The sequence below is a fragment of the Notechis scutatus genome, chromosome 2, assembly GCF_049901735.1.
Source record: "Notechis scutatus isolate UNSWTSFEM ecotype Mainland chromosome 2, rNotScu1.2, whole genome shotgun sequence".
NCBI lineage: Eukaryota > Metazoa > Chordata > Lepidosauria > Squamata > Elapidae > Notechis > Notechis scutatus.
In genome coordinates, this window is record NC_142010.1 from 94,033,646 (window position 1) to 94,052,561 (window position 18,916).

At 32.3% G+C, this 18,916-nt stretch overlaps 1 protein-coding gene across 1 annotated transcript in view; it reads left to right on the top strand.

The window, feature by feature from the left end:
* SLIT3 (slit guidance ligand 3) overlaps window positions 1-18,916 on the top strand; it is a 519,460-nt gene that overhangs the window by 323,198 nt on the left and 177,346 nt on the right. The window contains exons 8-11 of the mRNA XM_026688600.2: window positions 4,100-4,263; window positions 6,910-7,051; window positions 13,713-13,784; window positions 16,653-16,724. Of these exons, the coding sequence (XP_026544385.2) occupies window positions 4,100-4,263; window positions 6,910-7,051; window positions 13,713-13,784; window positions 16,653-16,724 (450 nt within the window). The remainder of the gene's footprint in view (window positions 1-4,099; window positions 4,264-6,909; window positions 7,052-13,712; window positions 13,785-16,652; window positions 16,725-18,916) is intronic.

Below are 18,916 nucleotides of genomic sequence, written 5' to 3' on the forward strand. Positions count from 1 at the left end.
CTAGCTCCACAGTTCACAATAAGACACAGTTTATTTGAAGTGTACTGAATGGGGATCTGTTTTACCAATAGCATTAAGCACAAATCAAAGAAACCATAGTATGGTTTAATATGATAGTCTGGGAAAATGAAGAATTCATCCTAACCAAAGAAATGCTGACCTATTGTCACTCAGAAATGCTAAATCTTTCTTAACCTCATATGCAACAGATGTACAACTTCCATATTCTTTTTAGCCATATAGAGTGAATTTAAAACTTAATTAATACAAATGTGAACAAACAGCTGTGTGCAGGTCTGCACAAACTGTTTGGAGCAGTGCTTTGTGAAACAACAAGCACCTCTGAACCTTTTGTTCTAAGTTTCTTCTCCTTCAAAGATATGGCAAACTGCTTTGAAGGTTGCCAACATTGTTTGAACATACATACAGTAAAAGAGGCGAAGCGTGCCTCAAGAGGAAAGCTATTTTCTTATTGCCTTGAATATATTCATGATTCATGTTTGAATGCATTTCATTTTTATTGCATGTAAATTATATTTGGAATTAAATATTGGTGCCATTTAATTTTAACAGTGTTGAGATCTCCTCTGTGGTTCAATTACATACTGTATTAACAGCAGCCGTAGCTTTAGTCTATTTCTCCTCCACACATTTAACAATGAATTCTTCTATTACAGATTTGTGAAGCTTGAAGTTAAATAGTATCTGTCAGTACACATATCAGTCCACTAAGATCAATAAAGGGCTGCTTTTTGTAGCTTGTCTCTTAAGTGCAAAAATGCAAGACATTTCCATTTTATTTCTAATGGACTTTCCAGTTAGAGTATTACAAATTGTGCAGATGTAATCTTATTGTAGATAGCATAGCATTAGTACTATATGTAATATATCATTGGCTCTTATTATCCATAATAGTCTTTGACTTTAATTTGGTTTTATACTTACAGTATATGAATTAATTACTGCTATGCAAAACCGTCTTTTGGTTTTTATTTATCCATCATTCAGTGTTTCATTTTTCTTCTAAGAGAGGGTAAACATCTAGTTTGGTGAAATTCACATATTTTTTTTTTAATTTGCTAGGACAGAGAGAGAGAGAGAGAGACAGACATACAGGGAGAGAGAGGGTGGGAGGGAGAGAGAGAGAGAGAGAGAGAGACCATGTATTTCATTATCCAATGAGACAATGATCTTCAGGGCCCATGGATACCCCTACTTGAATTAAATCTTACAGAAAAGCTGTCTAGAGAGAACTGTTCTCACTGAGTTTTGTGAGATGGACAAGCAGAGATAATAGCACTGTTTACCCTACCCTTCTTACAGAAATAAATTAAGTTCTAAAATACCCCCCCATTCCAAATTAAAAATAAATGTCAGCACAGATAGAAATTGAGATAGGAAAAACAAAATTATCTTTTTCCAAAGGAGAAAAGTTTCAAGAAATTGGAGTATAGATTCTGGCATCATATAAGTTTTTATTAATTAAAAAGTGTTTACATTTTTGCTAATTTTCATGAAAATATCCTAAGCTTTATCTTGGCTATTTCAAATTGGTACATGTGACAAGCTGATAAGGTCTTCTGCCATTTTCCTTTTAGTTTAATTTAAAAGATGGCCTTGTATGTAGTTCCCTGGAGACTTATATTGACTAATTCCCTTTTACTGTAATTAAAGGGGAAAATGGGAAAAATCATAAATGGGATTTCAAAGAGAGTTTTTATATTGAATTTTAACAATTACATTTTATGAAACTTGAATGCTGACAGAAAAGGAAATTTAATTTAGACTGTAACTAAATATTCACCTTTAGAAATTGTAAAGTATATTCATTCATCTTTTGTAAGCTATAAATACAGTCACATTCATTTTAAAAGGACTCTTTCAATACATGTATGCTTCCAAATAATTTATGAAGCTTCTTAGCAGTCTTGCTCTTAATGAAAATTGTAAGACCTGAGTGATAGGTTAGATTTTTCATTTTAGATTTCATCTATTTTGTTGCAATCTCCAATGTTTGTCAGAACAAAACCAAAACAAATAAACAAACAAAAAGATGTGGCTAATAATATTTCAATTTAATGGCCCCTTTTACTGTCAATTTCAACCTTTCATGTTTTAAGAAATAAATCATTTGGCTGGAAGATTGAATACTTTGTTTAATTTCAAGCTCATTTGAAATTAGGAAAAACTGTACAATAACATTGCAGCACTCAATACACGTGTCTTGCTATAATTAATCTATTATTCTATGACTTTCCTAATTTCTTTTTGTTGTTTTGTTTTATGGATTTATTTAAACATCCTCATTTAGAACTAATAAGAATTGCTGTGCATTGATCAGATTTCATTTCCATGAGAAAGCTATATTTATAGAATTTATTAACCTGCATTCGTTTTGTCTCATTTTATTAATATTGACTTCCCTGTTGTATTTGCTGCAATGAATGACTGCAGAGATATTAGGCTGTCCTCTTTTGATGATTAAAAGAAACCCAAACAATTCTAATACACATGCCATGTATTGGAGACTTTTTTTCCAGTTGCTCCTTATTATAGTTTTATATTTCCATAAGATGGTTAAAGCTTGACAGATTGTTTTCCACTGGCTTGTCTCAAGGGGAGATTTCTAAATGCGCTCAATATGTTGCAGAATTCCAACAGAAATTATATGGCTTAAAACCCAGAATGAAGCCTGGTACTGAGCATAGAGAAAGAAAAATGCTATTTAAAAAAAGATTGAAACTAGTTTTATACAACTAGAGAGGTGACAGATAAATGTGTTCAGTGTTCATGACTAACAAATATAACTATGATCTGAGTAATCAATCCCATTATTTTAAGCAGATCTATTACAAGTAAATATGCATAGCTTGTACTGTTAATTGGCTCAGTAGCTGATATGTATGTATGCTTTTTATAGTGGGAGTACTATTTGTGCTTCAATATTATAGATAACTATTAGATGACAGTGAAAAGATATTTAAAAAATCTAACTTCAAATTTTTACAGCTAGCTAACTAGCATACTTTGCCTTGCCAGTCAAGACCTCAGACTTTATTGAGCCTAGCAAGGACATAAATTTTGGAAGCTTCTCAGGGGAAAAAAATGTGCCTCCAGGCCATCAGCAAACATACAAATCTGGAGACTGTCAGTTTAGGCACCACTGCTGAACTCAACAGCAGTAGCCTGGCATAAAGATCTTTGAAATGATTAATTTATTTTGTGGATGGATCAGGCTATGTTTTACAGCACTTTATGTTTGTCAGCGTTCTATGTAATGTTAGTCTGTCAGAATGATGGCTTTGTTTAACCCTGTCCAATAGAAATGGCAGCATTGTCATGGGAACTGTGCTTTTAATGCCTGCCTGTCATGACTCATAGAGTAAAAATGAAATATTTGATAGTTTATTTGCACTTTCAAGCTACGTTATTTTTTTTCTAACAGAACTTTTTTCTAGACAATTTGACAAAATGAGTGCAACTTTACAAGACAAAATGGCTACAATATCAAAATGTCATTTATATTCTGTAAGTAAGAGGTTGTTAAAACATAAGAGCCATCCTTGTTCCTGTTTAATTTTATGCATGCAAAAGGAAAAGATTTAATCTGGATGGCATATAGTTGGTGTCCTGTGAGTAACAACAAATAGGCAAGGATATTTTTGATAATTTTTGTGCAGCTGTTTGCAGACTTTCCATAATGATTCAAAAGTTCCCCAGGCCTCTGAGAAAAGATCGAAGGAATGGGCAAAGAATGTCAGACAAAGGAAGAATCCAAATGTTTGCTTCCACTTCTGTTTTCATTACAAAGAAAATATCTTGTCACCTTTTAAGAATGTCGTCTTTTTGCTACCTTTACTTACCCATTTTTTTTAAACAAGGAAGCAAAATTAAATCTCCTGTTGTCAGAGTTCAGTTATGATGAACAAATAAACTTACTTATGTGCCATACAATCTGTTTCCAAGTTCTAGTTGTTCTGTTGCCATTTTTTTATTCAAAAAAGCAATGCAAAACATAGAACGATTAATTTTTAAAAGACTCTTAATGGCATTGTCTGGAATATAAGCCTGACCTTCATTCTGCTCTATCCTTTTGTAGGCGGCTTCATTCCAATTATTTATACTGTGATTGTCACCTGGCATGGCTTTCGGATTGGCTGCGCCAAAGGCGATCAGTTGGACAATTCACCTTCTGCATGGCACCTGTTCACCTGAGAGGGTTCAATGTAGCTGATGTTCAGAAAAAAGAATATGTCTGTACAGGTAATACCTCATTATTTCACTTTCTTCTCTCATTTTGCACTAGTCTTCACATTAACTTGAAATAAACTATTGTAACATTGGTCCTTTTAAATGTCACTCTGTGCCAATTCCAATTCAGTCATGCCTCAGTTAAACAGAGTAATAATATTTTAAATTACTGTGATTTGTTCCTAGGCTTTCTGAACTGTTGGACTGTGTTAATGATTCCATACTTAGGTTTTTTTTTTTTCAAATGTTCAGATCATATTAATGTAAAAGGCTAATTACCAAATAATATAATCATATTTCTCAGGAGAATGCCTTCTGAGCTTTATGTCTGACCTGCATACAAATGGAATAAATTAGCAAATGTATGTAAAGTTCTGGCATTCAATTTAATGCATAGTGGATACATATTGTGACAAAAGAAAGAAAATTATAATCCCTGAAGAACATAATTGTGATATTTAAATTACTTTCAACTGATTTTGAAATCATACTAAAGGTCAAAATCAGCTTACTATGCAGATGTGAATAATTTCATGTTGCTTGAGAAATGTATATAAAGTACACAAACTGGTGTACAGGATTCTGATATTTCTAGGACGTGCAAAAATCTATACACGATCACAGAACTTCTCTGTAGTGGTGTTCTTCTTTTAGGATTCTTTTTAAATAAACCTTTTTTAATAACTGATGGACTGGAATTGCTCATCCTTCTGTGCCTGCATTCATTTCTTTTCCAATACATCCTAAGTCATGTTGAAAGATCAAAAAAGAGATGACAACTTTTTTCAATCACACTTTTGCTAACAATATCTCAAGTGTCAAGGCCATGAATTCTCAATGGAAACTCTGACATTTCAGAAACATACAGTAAAAAGATCCCAATAATTCTCTTTATTTTATCAAGAGACAAATACACTCTTGATCTATCAGGCAAGGTGTAGAGTTTCAAGTTTTGCATCTTTAGGGAATTGAGGTTATATTTCAGTTGATGGCTTTCATAACCACATATGTACATAGAAATACATTTTCTAATCCAATCTATTATTGCTTTTTTCAAAGAATTTTTCAGTGATAACTGTTAATGATACATAAAAATTTCTGTTTTTCGATGCATTTTAATGTTTTCAACATAAATGTGGGAATTATCTTCCAAAAATATATGCAAAATAACTGTTCTGTGTGGGTAGGTGTTTAACGAATTCTTGTTTTATAAATCAGAATTGTCTCAGTAATTAAAAAGAAAAGCTTCAAATACTGTACACAAAATTGTACTTATCTCAATATAAAAAAGTATTACCCAAAAATAAATACATGCTTTAAAAAACAACTAGATAAGCAAACCTTACAAGAAATAGTATCCTTTCTTTAAGTTTAATATATTGGTTTGTGTATGTTATGTATAGTTGTGTTTTATATATTACTTAGAAATGTGATTGTTTTAGGTAGTGTTTAAAAAAGTTAAACATACATTAATACATGGGATAATAAACATTCTAATTGAAACAAAAGAGATAAAAGTGATTGCATTTTAAAAAATAATTTGGAACTGAATGTTATCAATATTTTAATGGCTCTCATATTTCTAAATAGCATTTCTAAGGAAAAAGGGAAGTGTTAATTTAGGAGGTAGTCATAAGCTATCGCTTAAAATCACTTTAAGACACTGGTGCTGCTTCTAATTCCTCCAGGTTTGTCTACGTGAGGCTGCCTTTAGATCTAGTCTGCAAATTTCAATGTTGATATTGGCTCATTGGAGTCTAGTTCATTTTCAGATGTATAAATTTCCCATTTTTCTTGGATTCAGATTATTTAATCAAAAGTTTTATGTATTATGATCCTCCATACCGCTTGAAGACATCTGGAGACAAACTAGAAGCAGCTTGAAATCAAGATTTTTCAATTTCAGCCTTGGTTTTGGAAACTGCCTATTGAATTGAAGGAACTGGTCTCCTTACTGACTTTTGAAAAGGCTTTCAGAATTCATTTTTTTAAAATAAAAGTTGGTTTTTTAATTTTGGGGTTTTTCATCTTAGATTAATTTGTTTAGGTTTTGTTATTAACAAACAGCAATATAATTTTATGGCAGAATCAATAAAAAAATTAGTGCTTTGTTCCTTTCTTAAAATACACAATGCAATCCTCAATAGACATGAAGGTATTTTGAAGAATAGAATCTGGACTCTGGGATGATTATTAAAATTAACCTTAAAAATATGTAGAGAATGTTTCCTGTATTCTCAAGGTAGACATGCATGTAAGATTTTGTTTGGTTACATTGCTAACTATTGTATCAACTGATATACTGTATATCAGTTAATGATAATGGAACAATGTCACTTGTGGAATACTTTCCTTCTTTCTCTACACTGGGGCTTCTCCAGATTGGCTCCAGCAACATGTCTGGAACAAGTACATTGAAGGAAGTAGCAGGAAAGAAAACAAAATAAATCTTGGAGTTAAAACTGTAATATAATTCATTTATATAACATATCATACAATATTTAAAGGACAATACATTTGCAAGGAAGGTTTCTCTCTTTGATATCTTTTCAAGACAGTTAGAAGTGACAATCAGTTAGATTACCAATAACACCACTCAGGCTAATCACGTTTAAAAAACCCACTACATTTCAAATTTTGATTTCTTTTCCTTTTCAGGTTCACATGCTGAACCACCATCCTGCAATGCCAATTCTGTCAATTGCCCATCTGCTTGCACTTGCAGTAACAATATTGTGGACTGTCGGGGAAAGGGCTTAACTGAACTTCCAGGCAACCTACCAGAGAATATTGTGGAAATGTAAGTCTCTCAACTCTAATGCCCCAATGTAAAATTCAGAGTAGTCCAACCCTCCCCTCCCAAATACCACTAGCTTCCAATCTGACCTGTTTCCATTAAAACAATCAAAATAAAAAGGTGAAGCTGGCAAGAAAGAAAGGGGGGGGGGAGCATAAGTCTTCAGCAACATCTATAATCTACAAGAATACTTCCCAAGTAAATCATCAGTTTCCTTATGAAATAAAAATTATAGGTATCAGGAGACCATGACCTTACTGGGGGTATGTCCACATACCCAGATACAGGGACAAAGTTAAGCAAGATTTGCATAGATTTTTCCATTTGTAATGGCTAGAGGGAGATAACATATAATGTTCTGTTAGGTTGGTGCTTATGTTTTTATGCTAGCTATTTGTGAATTAGCAACATTTTGCAAAAAGTCTTATAAAATGTTCTTAACTATCACAAAAATTGTTAGAAACTCCTTCCTTTGTTTTCTTTACTCTGATAGTGTAATTCAGTCCAAGAAAGAAATGTCATGTATGCCATATTCTTGAAGGCAATATGTAGAGGCGGAATCCATTTCCTAGAGGTTATCCTTAATTTTTAACATTACTTTTAATGTTACATATAGTCAACATAAATTTAAAAAAGAGACCTTCATAAATCAACTAGCTTAATAAATCAGCCAACTTAATAAATCATTTTTTCTATAATCTGTCCTTAATGTTTATAGAGTATAATAGTCAATCATTTAGGATTTTTTTAAAAAAGCAAATAAAGATTTTGCTGAAATTTTAAAGTATAATACAAGAATATTTTCATTTTAATTTAATTCCAAATAAGTATCTTTTTTACATTCTTACCATCAAACGTTATCATATAAAAGCAACAAAAGTTGGTTGGTAGAACTGTCATTCCCATAAGAGAACAATCTGCTCCTTTCCCATTCAAAAACCTTGCTTTGAGATACAAATAACATATCAGTTGCTGAATTAAATGATTAGCATTCATAATTTAAACATTCAGAGTGATTTTTAATACTGTTTTTAATCACTTTCCAGTATCAAAGAGCTGTTAAAATTTGTGTGAAAGTGTAGTATCCAGAAACTAGTTATGCTATTTGCTTATTAACTGCATTGATATAAAACAAAAAAGTGAAATATAATAGTTTTAATATTAAAAATGAATTTACATGCAGCCTGCATGAATTTACATGCAACATACTTACTACTATAGAGAAAATTAAGAACATAAAAAGCAAGATGAAGATCTAACCTAAATTCAATGTTATATTCTTATTCCATAATCCATGAAAATAAACTTGGGTGAAAATACTAAAAATGCATGTAAATTGATAGATTTTTAGTATTTTCAATTTTATTTTCATGGAGAGAAAATTCATAGGGAAATTTCATAGGGAATGTAAAAATATAACATTGTATTTAGGTTTGATCTTCAATTTGCTTTTTATGTTCTTAATTTTCTCTATAGTGGTAAGTATAACACAGTTGCAAATAAGATTAACCTGTCTTTTGAGAGAAAGGCAAAACAGAGAAATGTATCTATCAAAATAATTAGCATTAATTGAAATATCTGGTGTGTGTGTGTATGTGTGTGTTTCATTTCTGAAAACATATGGACTTCAGTGCTTCACTACTTTTTTATCTTAAAAATAATAGAGGTTTGTGGATTTTTCTCTGGAACATAAGACAGTTATCTTTTTGGATTATATTTATCAATTGCCCAGCATGCTTTTATAATAACACAGAATAATAAATGTCAAATTCAGTTTCTTTGATTTAGTCCCATACAGAGTTGAAAGCAGATATTGTTCACGTTTCTCTTATGACCAGCTATATAATGAGTTTTCAAACTTTGCAAAATGACATCCTAAAATGTCAAATAAGTATATGTGAATCACTCATGGGTAAATAAAATAAGTGATTTAATGAATGTTTAGGGTTGACAACCCCCCCCCCCCAAAAAAAATATTATAGTGCTTATTTTTAAGGATTAAATTCAGAATGACTTATTAGAGAAAACAATGATAAAAATGGGCTTAATTTATTAGTAAATCACAGGTTTTTCAGGCACTTGACCTAAATTCAATTCCTTGACTTGCCATTGCAGAAGACTCAATTGACCAAAACTATTATGGCTAGTAAAGATCAATATCTCTCAGCTAAACTGGTAACAATCATGGCACATAGAAGATTGCAACCTGAAACATAACTGAACTAAATGGTAAATGAAATGAACTGATTAATTAAATGAAAGAAAAGAAAAATAGATATAGTAGACCTTCAATTCAGTAAACCATTTATGGGGACCTGTTTATATCCTGCTCCCCCCCAAGAAAAATGCCTATTCTCTTTTGTAGGCTTAAAGAAATGTATCACTTTCTTAAATTGAACTGAATTTGCTATTTGATTAACCTTTTACTCAGTTTAAAGAGGTTGTTCTACAGTTCTTAAAGCTTTTCCACCCTGTATCATTCACAAACTTGTGTACTATTTTCCTGCAAAGATAATTTATGAACAAGTTCAAAAAGACTATTGCCAGCAGAGATCCCTGAAGAACCTTCATTTTTTAACTTTCCTATCCATTTAGAAATTTCTTAATTTATTCTTTCTTTTTGCTTGTTTATTTTTTTCTCACAAGTTAACAGACTATAGAAATACAGGTGTTCTTAGGACCACTATGTTCACACAAAAATTGATGACTTTATCAAAAACATTCTTTGTAAAATTGAACAATACAGTGTTGACATTTCAACTCCAATCTATTTTGTCCTTTAAAAAAATGATACAATTAATCATTATAATAAGAAATCAATCAATCACATTAAATTGGATACAAAATGGTTCCCCCAATTTTTGTGGCAATCACAATATTGATTTATATAAAGTGGATTGTCTACTAAGGGCACCAGATATAAAGTTATAGTGATTGCAATGCTTATTAGCTGAAATAAAATCGCAAAACATAAATCCCTGTGCTATAACTAGTTATTTCAATGGGCATATTTAAAAAGACATAGCTATTGTTGCTTTCATATGTTATACTGTTTGCATTTGGTACATTGCTTATTGGTATTTTGATTTTTTCTGTATCTAAAGGATAACTTCGTTATAACTTATAGAAGCATATGGAAGGAACTAAACTTCATGAAAAGATATGTTTGTTATTGTTTGTGTTCCAGTTAAATTAAAATCTACTAGTCACATTCTTCTTTGAAAAAGCAATGTTTGATAAAGGATTGTCAGAATCAGTTGTTCATATCCAATGGTTAGCATCTCTGATTTAATTGGCAAGAATGTAACATAATGTGTATTTTTGTTTGATAATTTTATATTTTCTACTTTGGTGTTTAGCTTTATTGCCAGAAAAAATACAATGGTTAAGTGATATTTTCCTAACTACAATTATCTATTGAAGATGATTGCATAGAAAAATATGTTTTGATTGTTTTTTTTCCACATTGGGTAAACTATTCTCTGATTTGTTTTATTATTATTATTATTGTGGTGTTAATTATTTCAAATGGCATGAAAGATTAGCTGCTTATTTGCTTAGTGACTTTCCCTAGTTTATGAAAATATTAAGAAATGCCAAGTATAACTGCATGCCTCTATTTCATGAATGTGTGTATATATAAATACATGCACTTAGACAGGTAATATAACTTTTGAATGTCCCAAAAGAAGTTGCAACTTGATTCTTCTGCATTAACTTCATAAGACAAAGCAGCACCATGGAAAGCTCCCAGTGATTCCATTGTGTCTTTTGCTCTCAAGATCCATCATCTCACATCAAGAAGTGAGAGATTCCTTAAAAATACATTAGCAGATGTTTTTTTTTTTTCTGTCTTCCTTTTTTGGGCGTCTCACATTCCTGGGCAAATATAGTGGAACTCTGGTTTCAAGGGAAGGCATTCATGATGACTCTCAGCACGTCTTTCTGGTATAAATATAACAGAAACTCAGTCAATTTTTTTAAAAAAATACTTTCAATGAAAATTTTTGCTACACTAAACAATAAGGCCAACTATGCTCAGAAATAAAAATAAAAAATATTAAAAAGATAATACAAAGTGCAAAGAAAAAGAACAGACGAAAAAGAAAAGAACAAAGAAAGAAAAAAATGGAAAAAAGTATTTTTAAAAAAACTCCTGATCCTTCATGTAACAAGTAAAAGCAAATTATTTTATTCATCCCTACTATATGATTAGACACATTATTCACTTCTGCCTTGCCCCCTTTATACAATCACAAATCCAAAAATCATTGTTTAACAAATCCATAAAGGCCTCTAGATTATTATAGTTACTACAGTAGCTACTTTCTTAATGCTCTTTTTGAGTAAGACTGTTAGACAGTCTGCTTTAACAAAATCTTAAATTTATTCTTTTGGAAAACCTGCAGTGTAAAAATGCACTTGGTGGGCTCACACACCATACCAAACACTAAAGTGAAGCATAATAGTTCAGTTTAGATAGTGTAGCATGATAAAGTATGAACTTATCCAATGCTTATTTTCAAGTCTAAGCAAAACGTGAAAGAAAATGCTGCTGTAAGTTCTAGTCAAACAATGAAGCATGTCATCCTCTGAGCAATAGAAACTAAAAGGTCCTCAAAAATATTCTCTATACCTCAGTCTATTTTCTTTTCTATCATAATCAACATTCATGGATACTGAGTACATTCAGTTGTTCAGGGAAAGAATTTACTGTTCCTCTACATCATCAACCTACCAACAGACTGATTTTACAGCTTAGTAAACATTAACTAATCAACCACCTTCTATTAATCAATTAACAAATATGTTTACAGTTAATAACAGTATGGTAAGAAGCCATTATTTGTTATTTGATGAATATTTAAACATTGAGCTAGAAGAAAATGTTTGCTTCTAGCATTATGTAAATTATTTGTTGTAAATCAACTACTACTTCTATAAAGCAATGATATTCTAGATAAATATGAACTTATTAAAATATAAAAAAGTATTGACAGACATTGGTGATTTAACCATACCTTGGATATCATACATAATTTCCTGAATTCTTTTTAAAAGTACACTTCATATCTCTGGTCAACAAAGTCATATATCAGAGATAGATTGTTCCAGAGGTGAATGTTTATTCTTTATATTTACTTATTTTTGCATTCACTCATGCTACACATCCACTAATGTAGCAGTTATCGATTCATGTGGCTTTATGAGTGGCTGCTCTGTGAAATTAAATAAGTTATTTACAATCTGAAACCACCAGATCTTTGCTGGAAAATAGTTCACCAAAAGGACATAATTTCATATTTAAATATACTATAATAGGCATTACCAGACATTTATTTATTTATTTGTTTGTTTGTTTGTTTGTTTATTTATTTATTTGTCATACTATTTTTTCTTCTATATGAATAATGTATCCTTCTGTGTTAAACATCTGTATTACTTCTCCTATATAAATGACATGCATATATTAATAACATATATTTATCAATACAGTATATTGCATGCAGTTCTATTATTACCAATTAATGTCCTGGCTTTAAGACATAATTTGTTTCTGTGCTGCTACACATATACATACATAAACACACACACAATGCTATCTTATTGTTTTGATGTAGAGTTCTAGTACTCATAGAGACACAAACAAAAAATGGTACTTGTACAGGATATATTATGATTTTTATTGGTATAAGATCATTTGTTCACTTTTAGTACATCTTTTTTTCGTGCTTGCTGTTTTTATTGCTTTGTTGAAAGTCTGGTCTGGATAGCAAAAGTTATTTCAAAGACAATAATAAGTCAGAATATAAAGGGACTTGCTCTTATATCATGTTCAGAATATCTCTGAATCTATCAAGCTGCTGTGTGTTCTCTGCAGTATTTTCAATTTTATTAGAGCAAGTGAAGGAAATTGTTCTTGTCATTTGACCTGAACAGTTGTTGAAGTCTTAAAAATAAAACTCCCAAAGGTTAAAAAAAACCTGATTCTTAGTATATCAAAACAGATCAGAGAACTGTAGGCCTATGAGATATTTTCAATGATATCTTTCAGAACTTTATGATAGAGTTCAACGTACAACAGTATGTTTACTATTCTAAAACTATGTAAAGTTGTTTACAAAGTATTATGGAATATATTAAAGACTATCCTCTTCAATTTTATAATGATCTTAGAATCATAGAAGGTAAGGCCTGAAAGGACCTTGAGATCATATAGTCCAATATGCTAGATATCTAATATTCTATTTAACCTCTATCTAAATTGTAATGCTGAACAAGTTAAAATATCTTTGTGCAACAGGACCTTTGCTTTCCGTGTTCCTCTGATATACTCATTGCTTATCATAGATTTGCTCTAGAAAAACAAAATATTTCCTTGGATTTTGCTGAGAAAATCTATTATGCCACTATTACCATTTAAAGAGGGCATATGGTACAATTTACCACATGTGCTACACCTGCTTCTTATTAAAATGTTTGTCATTCTGCTATTAATAATATTAAATCCATATTTGTGATTCTTTACTTTTGCCTATTTTACTTAAAATATGATTTTCAAAATAAGCTTTATCTTGGCAAAATTTATATCAATAATAAAAATTAAATATCAAGGATTGTTCCTATACCTTTACAATTTTGGCAATTGTATTTTTTTTTCCAGCCGTTTAGAGCAGAATTCCATAAAAGCCATTCCTCCCGGAGCCTTCTCTCAATACAAGAAACTTAAAAGAATGTAAGTAAGTTAAATGTCTTGGTATGCTTAATATTTTCAGTATATTTTACCATTCTTTGAGGCAACCATGTAGGCAAAGTTCTAATTTTGCCACCAGGGTGTCCAGAGTTCCATATTTATACAAAATTGTGTGTGTAATTCTTGAATTTGACACCTTGTACATATTCCTCTAGTTTTTATTTCCTGAAAGAAAGCTGATTTCCTAGGTGATTAAAACTGGGCTGCTTTCTCTTCCTGTTCTCTCTTTAGTGCCCGCATTTATTCAAATTTGTGCCAAGTTTTTTCTATCTCATGAAGCAAGCTTGGGGAAGTAGAGTTTGTTGGCAGTGTCACTTGTATTTCTAAAAGTTCACTCTTTGAGACAAGCTAGCGTGAAACAATAGAACAGACATGACAAAAAGTGAAGGAAAACTACTCATGCAAAAATTAAAGAAACAATAGAACAGACTCATGCAAAAATTAAACCCACTTAATGTATTTGTATTTAAGCCCATAAATTTAGCCCAGCAGGGATTAAGATGGGGTTATCTTCTTAGTGCAATGGAAGCAGTGTATCTAAAACTACATGACAATTTAAAACATATTAATGTTTTAAATTGTCATGTAGTTTTAGATACACTATACTTTCTGTATTATCCACAAACTGTTTTAAGTATTATCTATTTATTTATTTATTTAAATTTACTTAAGTAAGTTCCTTGTTCTTGGAAAGAAAAATCATCTAAGTGCAGTTTGCTTGCAATAGTAGTATTCTTAGTATTCTTATTTAGTTTGATATGAAATAGTTGATATGAAATAACTTCAATTTTCAAAAGCAACATAGTAATATTTTTAATATGGATGCTAATGTGGATGTTGAAAACACTAAACAAGTTCAAGTATAATTGCTCTAGACAGGACAAATTCTAAATTTACATTGGTAGTAAAAAGTATTGTGTGTGCAATTGCATCAAAACTGGTGAAATGTGGGTACAGTTAGGTGTTTTATTCAGTTATCTGGCTGCTGCATTCTAGTTGGTTTCCAGATTAAACACAAGGGTAGCCCAAGTAGACTGCACTTAAATACATGAACAACATTGAAAAACTGTCTCATAAAAGAATACAGCTGCCATTATTGATGAAGCTGGTAATAGGCATTCCTTCCTGTCACTATTTTTCCTAAAGGAATGCAGCCCAACTGAGAACAAACTCAATTCTTATCCCCTGAACTCCCAACTCTTCATCTTGTTTAGGTTTATTTGCTCTCATATATATATCTAGACACTGGTTTAGAACATGCATATTATGTCAAGTGAGTGTAAGTATTTATACCTTTCCCAATGGCTTCATATGAACAGTACTGGGAATAAAACAGTAAATGTCCCCAAAATTAGGAGAGAACCATTGCATCAGAATTCTCTAATTCTCATGTTATTGCAACACTCAAAGGGAATATGTGGGTGAAAATAAAAACTACTCACAATTTGAGCAGAATCTTGATTCAAATGCCTCTGCCTCTCTGTTGCTGGTCACCTGTTATGGTAATGAAAGCTGATTTCTATAACTGAAACCAGATTGAAAAAGTAGAAATAATTAGTGCATTCTGAAAATAGGTATAGTTGTATAGATCTATTGTATTATGCATTTTGTCTCAAAAAGGAACATTTAAAGCTGAGCAGTAATTGGCATAATCTTCTGAATCCAGTGAGAGATTGTCCAAGAATACACACATTGCCTCCATTACATTGTGCAAAATTTTATTCACCATTTCCACAGCTATGTATCTCAAAAGATCCAAGATTTAAAGAGAGAATGTGGTAGGCTCAAGGAATGAAAGATACTCAAAAAAAAATCTGGACCAGTCTGTGCACTAGATATCTTATTAAATGTTCTGTTGGTATATGTAAGCATATTTATTTTTAAAGTATTTTGCAACTCTGTTACCACAGTTTTGCTAGGACTGTGAATGAAAGCAAATTTGAGTTTGTACTGTCCTTTACTCCAAACTTCTAAAGTTTCAGTGTATGATATTTTATCTTGGACAATCCCAATTGTTTATGGATGAGTTTGCTTATAGGTTCAATATATATCGTTGTCCACATCCAGCATCAAAGAATTTCTGCTATCCCTGAGAATCAGTTTGAGATGCTCAGTGTTCTTATTAAGTTCACATTGAGTAATTAAATCCTGAGAGGCAGCCAATGCTGTTTCTTTTCTTTCTTTTTTTCCTTCAGCACAATAACACTTTCTTATAAGACTTTTCCATATAAAACAGACAGAAAGTTCAATAATTTAAATCCCAAAGGAGAGCTCAGACTGATCAGAGATGCTGGGGCTTTTGCCAATAGTATAATACAAGTGGATACCACAACAATAATATTAGATTAGAAAGGAAAGAGAGGAAAATGTGAAACTGAAATTCAGATTGAAATAGCCATAGGTACTGTAAGTGACAATAAATAACTATACAGCTTGACTTCATATGCTTTGATACAGTAAAATATATTGCTTATGCATAAAATAACAATACATAACCACACAAAAAGTTGACTGAATTGTATGGGCTTTTTTTAAGGTGGTGCTATCTTCAGAAAGTGACTATATTACTTCTATTCACTAAGGATTCTTTGCTTCACCAAAAGTTTAAGCAAAGCAGCATTTTTGAGGAAATGTGTTTCACCTCAGTAAGAATTGTTTCCTCATTGAAGTGAGCCCAGGATACCTTCTACGATTCATTATCTTTTCAATCAACAACATAATCAACAATCAGACACAACAATTTAAGTAGAGTTAAAGTGGGTCCAGAGTTTTTTAAGCACAAGTAGTTTTCAGAAGCATGTGAGGTTTTTTTTTAGTCTATGTCTTGTTTTCTCTTATATCTTCTTGCAGTGATATCAGCAAGAATCAGATATCAGATATTGCACCAGATGCTTTTCATGGATTGAAATTACTCACCTCTTTGTAAGTACAGACTAACCTTGAAAGGGAGCTTTTTTAAAAAAAACATAAAAATAAGTGGATTAAATATTGGTATGTTATGCTTTCATTTTCCTTGTGTAATTTTCTCCTTGTAGGAAGATCTAACCTTTGTTTAACTGAAATTGATCTGAGCTGAAAGTGCCATTGTTTGTGCAAATCTAGATTCCTTTTACAGATTAACACAGTATGAAGGTTAATTATTACGCCATGGTAACATCAGGCCACACTCTGTATTTTTATTTCCCTGAATATTGAAGACCATATCATTAGGGACAACCAAAGATTACTGAATGGTACTTACAGGTAAAACTCGAAAAATTAGAATATTGTGCAAAAGTTCATTTATTTCAGTAATGCAACTTAAAAGGTGAACCTAATATATAAGATAGACTCATTACATGCAAAGCAAGATAGTTCAAGCGTGATGTGTCATAATTGAGATGATTATGGCTTACAGCTCATGAAAACCTCAAATCCACAATCTCAGAAAATTAGAATATTGTGAAAAGGTCCAATATTCTAGGCTCAAAGTGTCCCACTCTAATCAGCTAATTAAGCCATAACACCTGCAAAGGGTTCCTGAGCCTTTAAATGGTCTCTCAGTCTGGTTCAGTAGGAATCACAACCATGGGAAAAACTGCTGACCTGACAGATGTGCAGAAAACCATCATTGACACCCTCCATAAGGAGGGAAAGCCCCAAAAGGTAATTGCAAACGAAGTTGGATGTTCCCAAAATGCTGTATCAAAGCACATTAATAGAAAGTTATGTGGAAGGGAAAAATGTGGAAGACAAAGGTGCACAAGCAGCAGGGATGACCACAGCCTGGAGAGGATTGTCAGGAAAAGGCCATTCAAAAGTGTTGGGGACTTTCATAAGGAATGGACTGAGGTGCATCAAGAGCCACCACACACAGTGTATGTGCATCACACACAGTGCACCACACACAGTGCATCAAGAGCCACCACACACAGACGGATCCTGGACATGGGCTTCAAATGTCGTATTCCTCTTGTCAAGCTGCTCCTGAACAACAAACAACGTCAGAAGCATCTTACCTGGGCTAAAGAAAAACAGAACTGGTTTGTTGCTCAGTGGTCCAAAGTCCTCTTTTCTGACGAGAGCAACTTTTGCACCTTATTTGGAAACCAAGGACCCAGAGTCTGGAGGAAGAATGGAGAGGCACACACTGCAAGATGCTTGAAGTCCAGTGTGAAGTTTCCACAGTCTGTGTTGATTTGGGGAGCCATGTCATCTGCTGGTGTTGGTCCACTGTGCTTCATTAAGTCCAGGGTCAATGCAGCCATCTACCAGGAGATTTTGGAACACTTCATGCTTCCTTCTGCAGACGAGCTTTATGGGGATGCTGACTTCATTTTCCAGCAGGACTTGGCACCTGCCCACATTGCCAAAAGCACCAAAACCTGGGATTACTGTGCTTGATTGGTCAGCAAACTAACCTGACCTGAACCCCATAGAGAATCTATGGGGCATTGCCAAGAGAAACATGAGAGACATGAGACTGAACAATGCAGAAGAGCTGAATGCCACTATTGAAGCATCCCGGTCTTCCATAACACCTCAGCAGTGCCACAGGCTGATAGCTTCCATGCCACACCACATTGAGGCAGTAATTTCTGCAAAAGGGGCCCAAACCAAGTACTGAGTACATATGCATGCTTATACTTTTCAGATGTCCAATATTGTTCTATGTACAATCCTTGTTTTATTGATTGCATGTAATATTCTAATTTTCTGAGATTGTGGATTTGGGGTTTTCATGAGCTGTAAGCCATAATCATCACAATTATGATAAATCACGGCTTGAACTATCTTGCTTTGCATGTAATGAGTCTATATCATATATTAGTTTCACCTTTTAAGTTGCATTACTGAAATAAATGAACTTTTGCACAATATTCTAATTTTTTGAATTTCACCTGTAAATCCTAATTTGTTCTTGGGAAAATAAATGAAATTTAATTTGATAATGATATGCCTAGTTCATCAAAACCACTCTATGTATTATTGCTTTCTCAAAAAGGTGATTGGGCTATAGTATGCCCTAACAATAAATAATTTCTGATGGAACCACAGTCAGATAATATTGGATCTTAAAGCAGCATTTTAGCTCATCTACACATAATAAATAGCTTTATAATTAGGATAGCTTT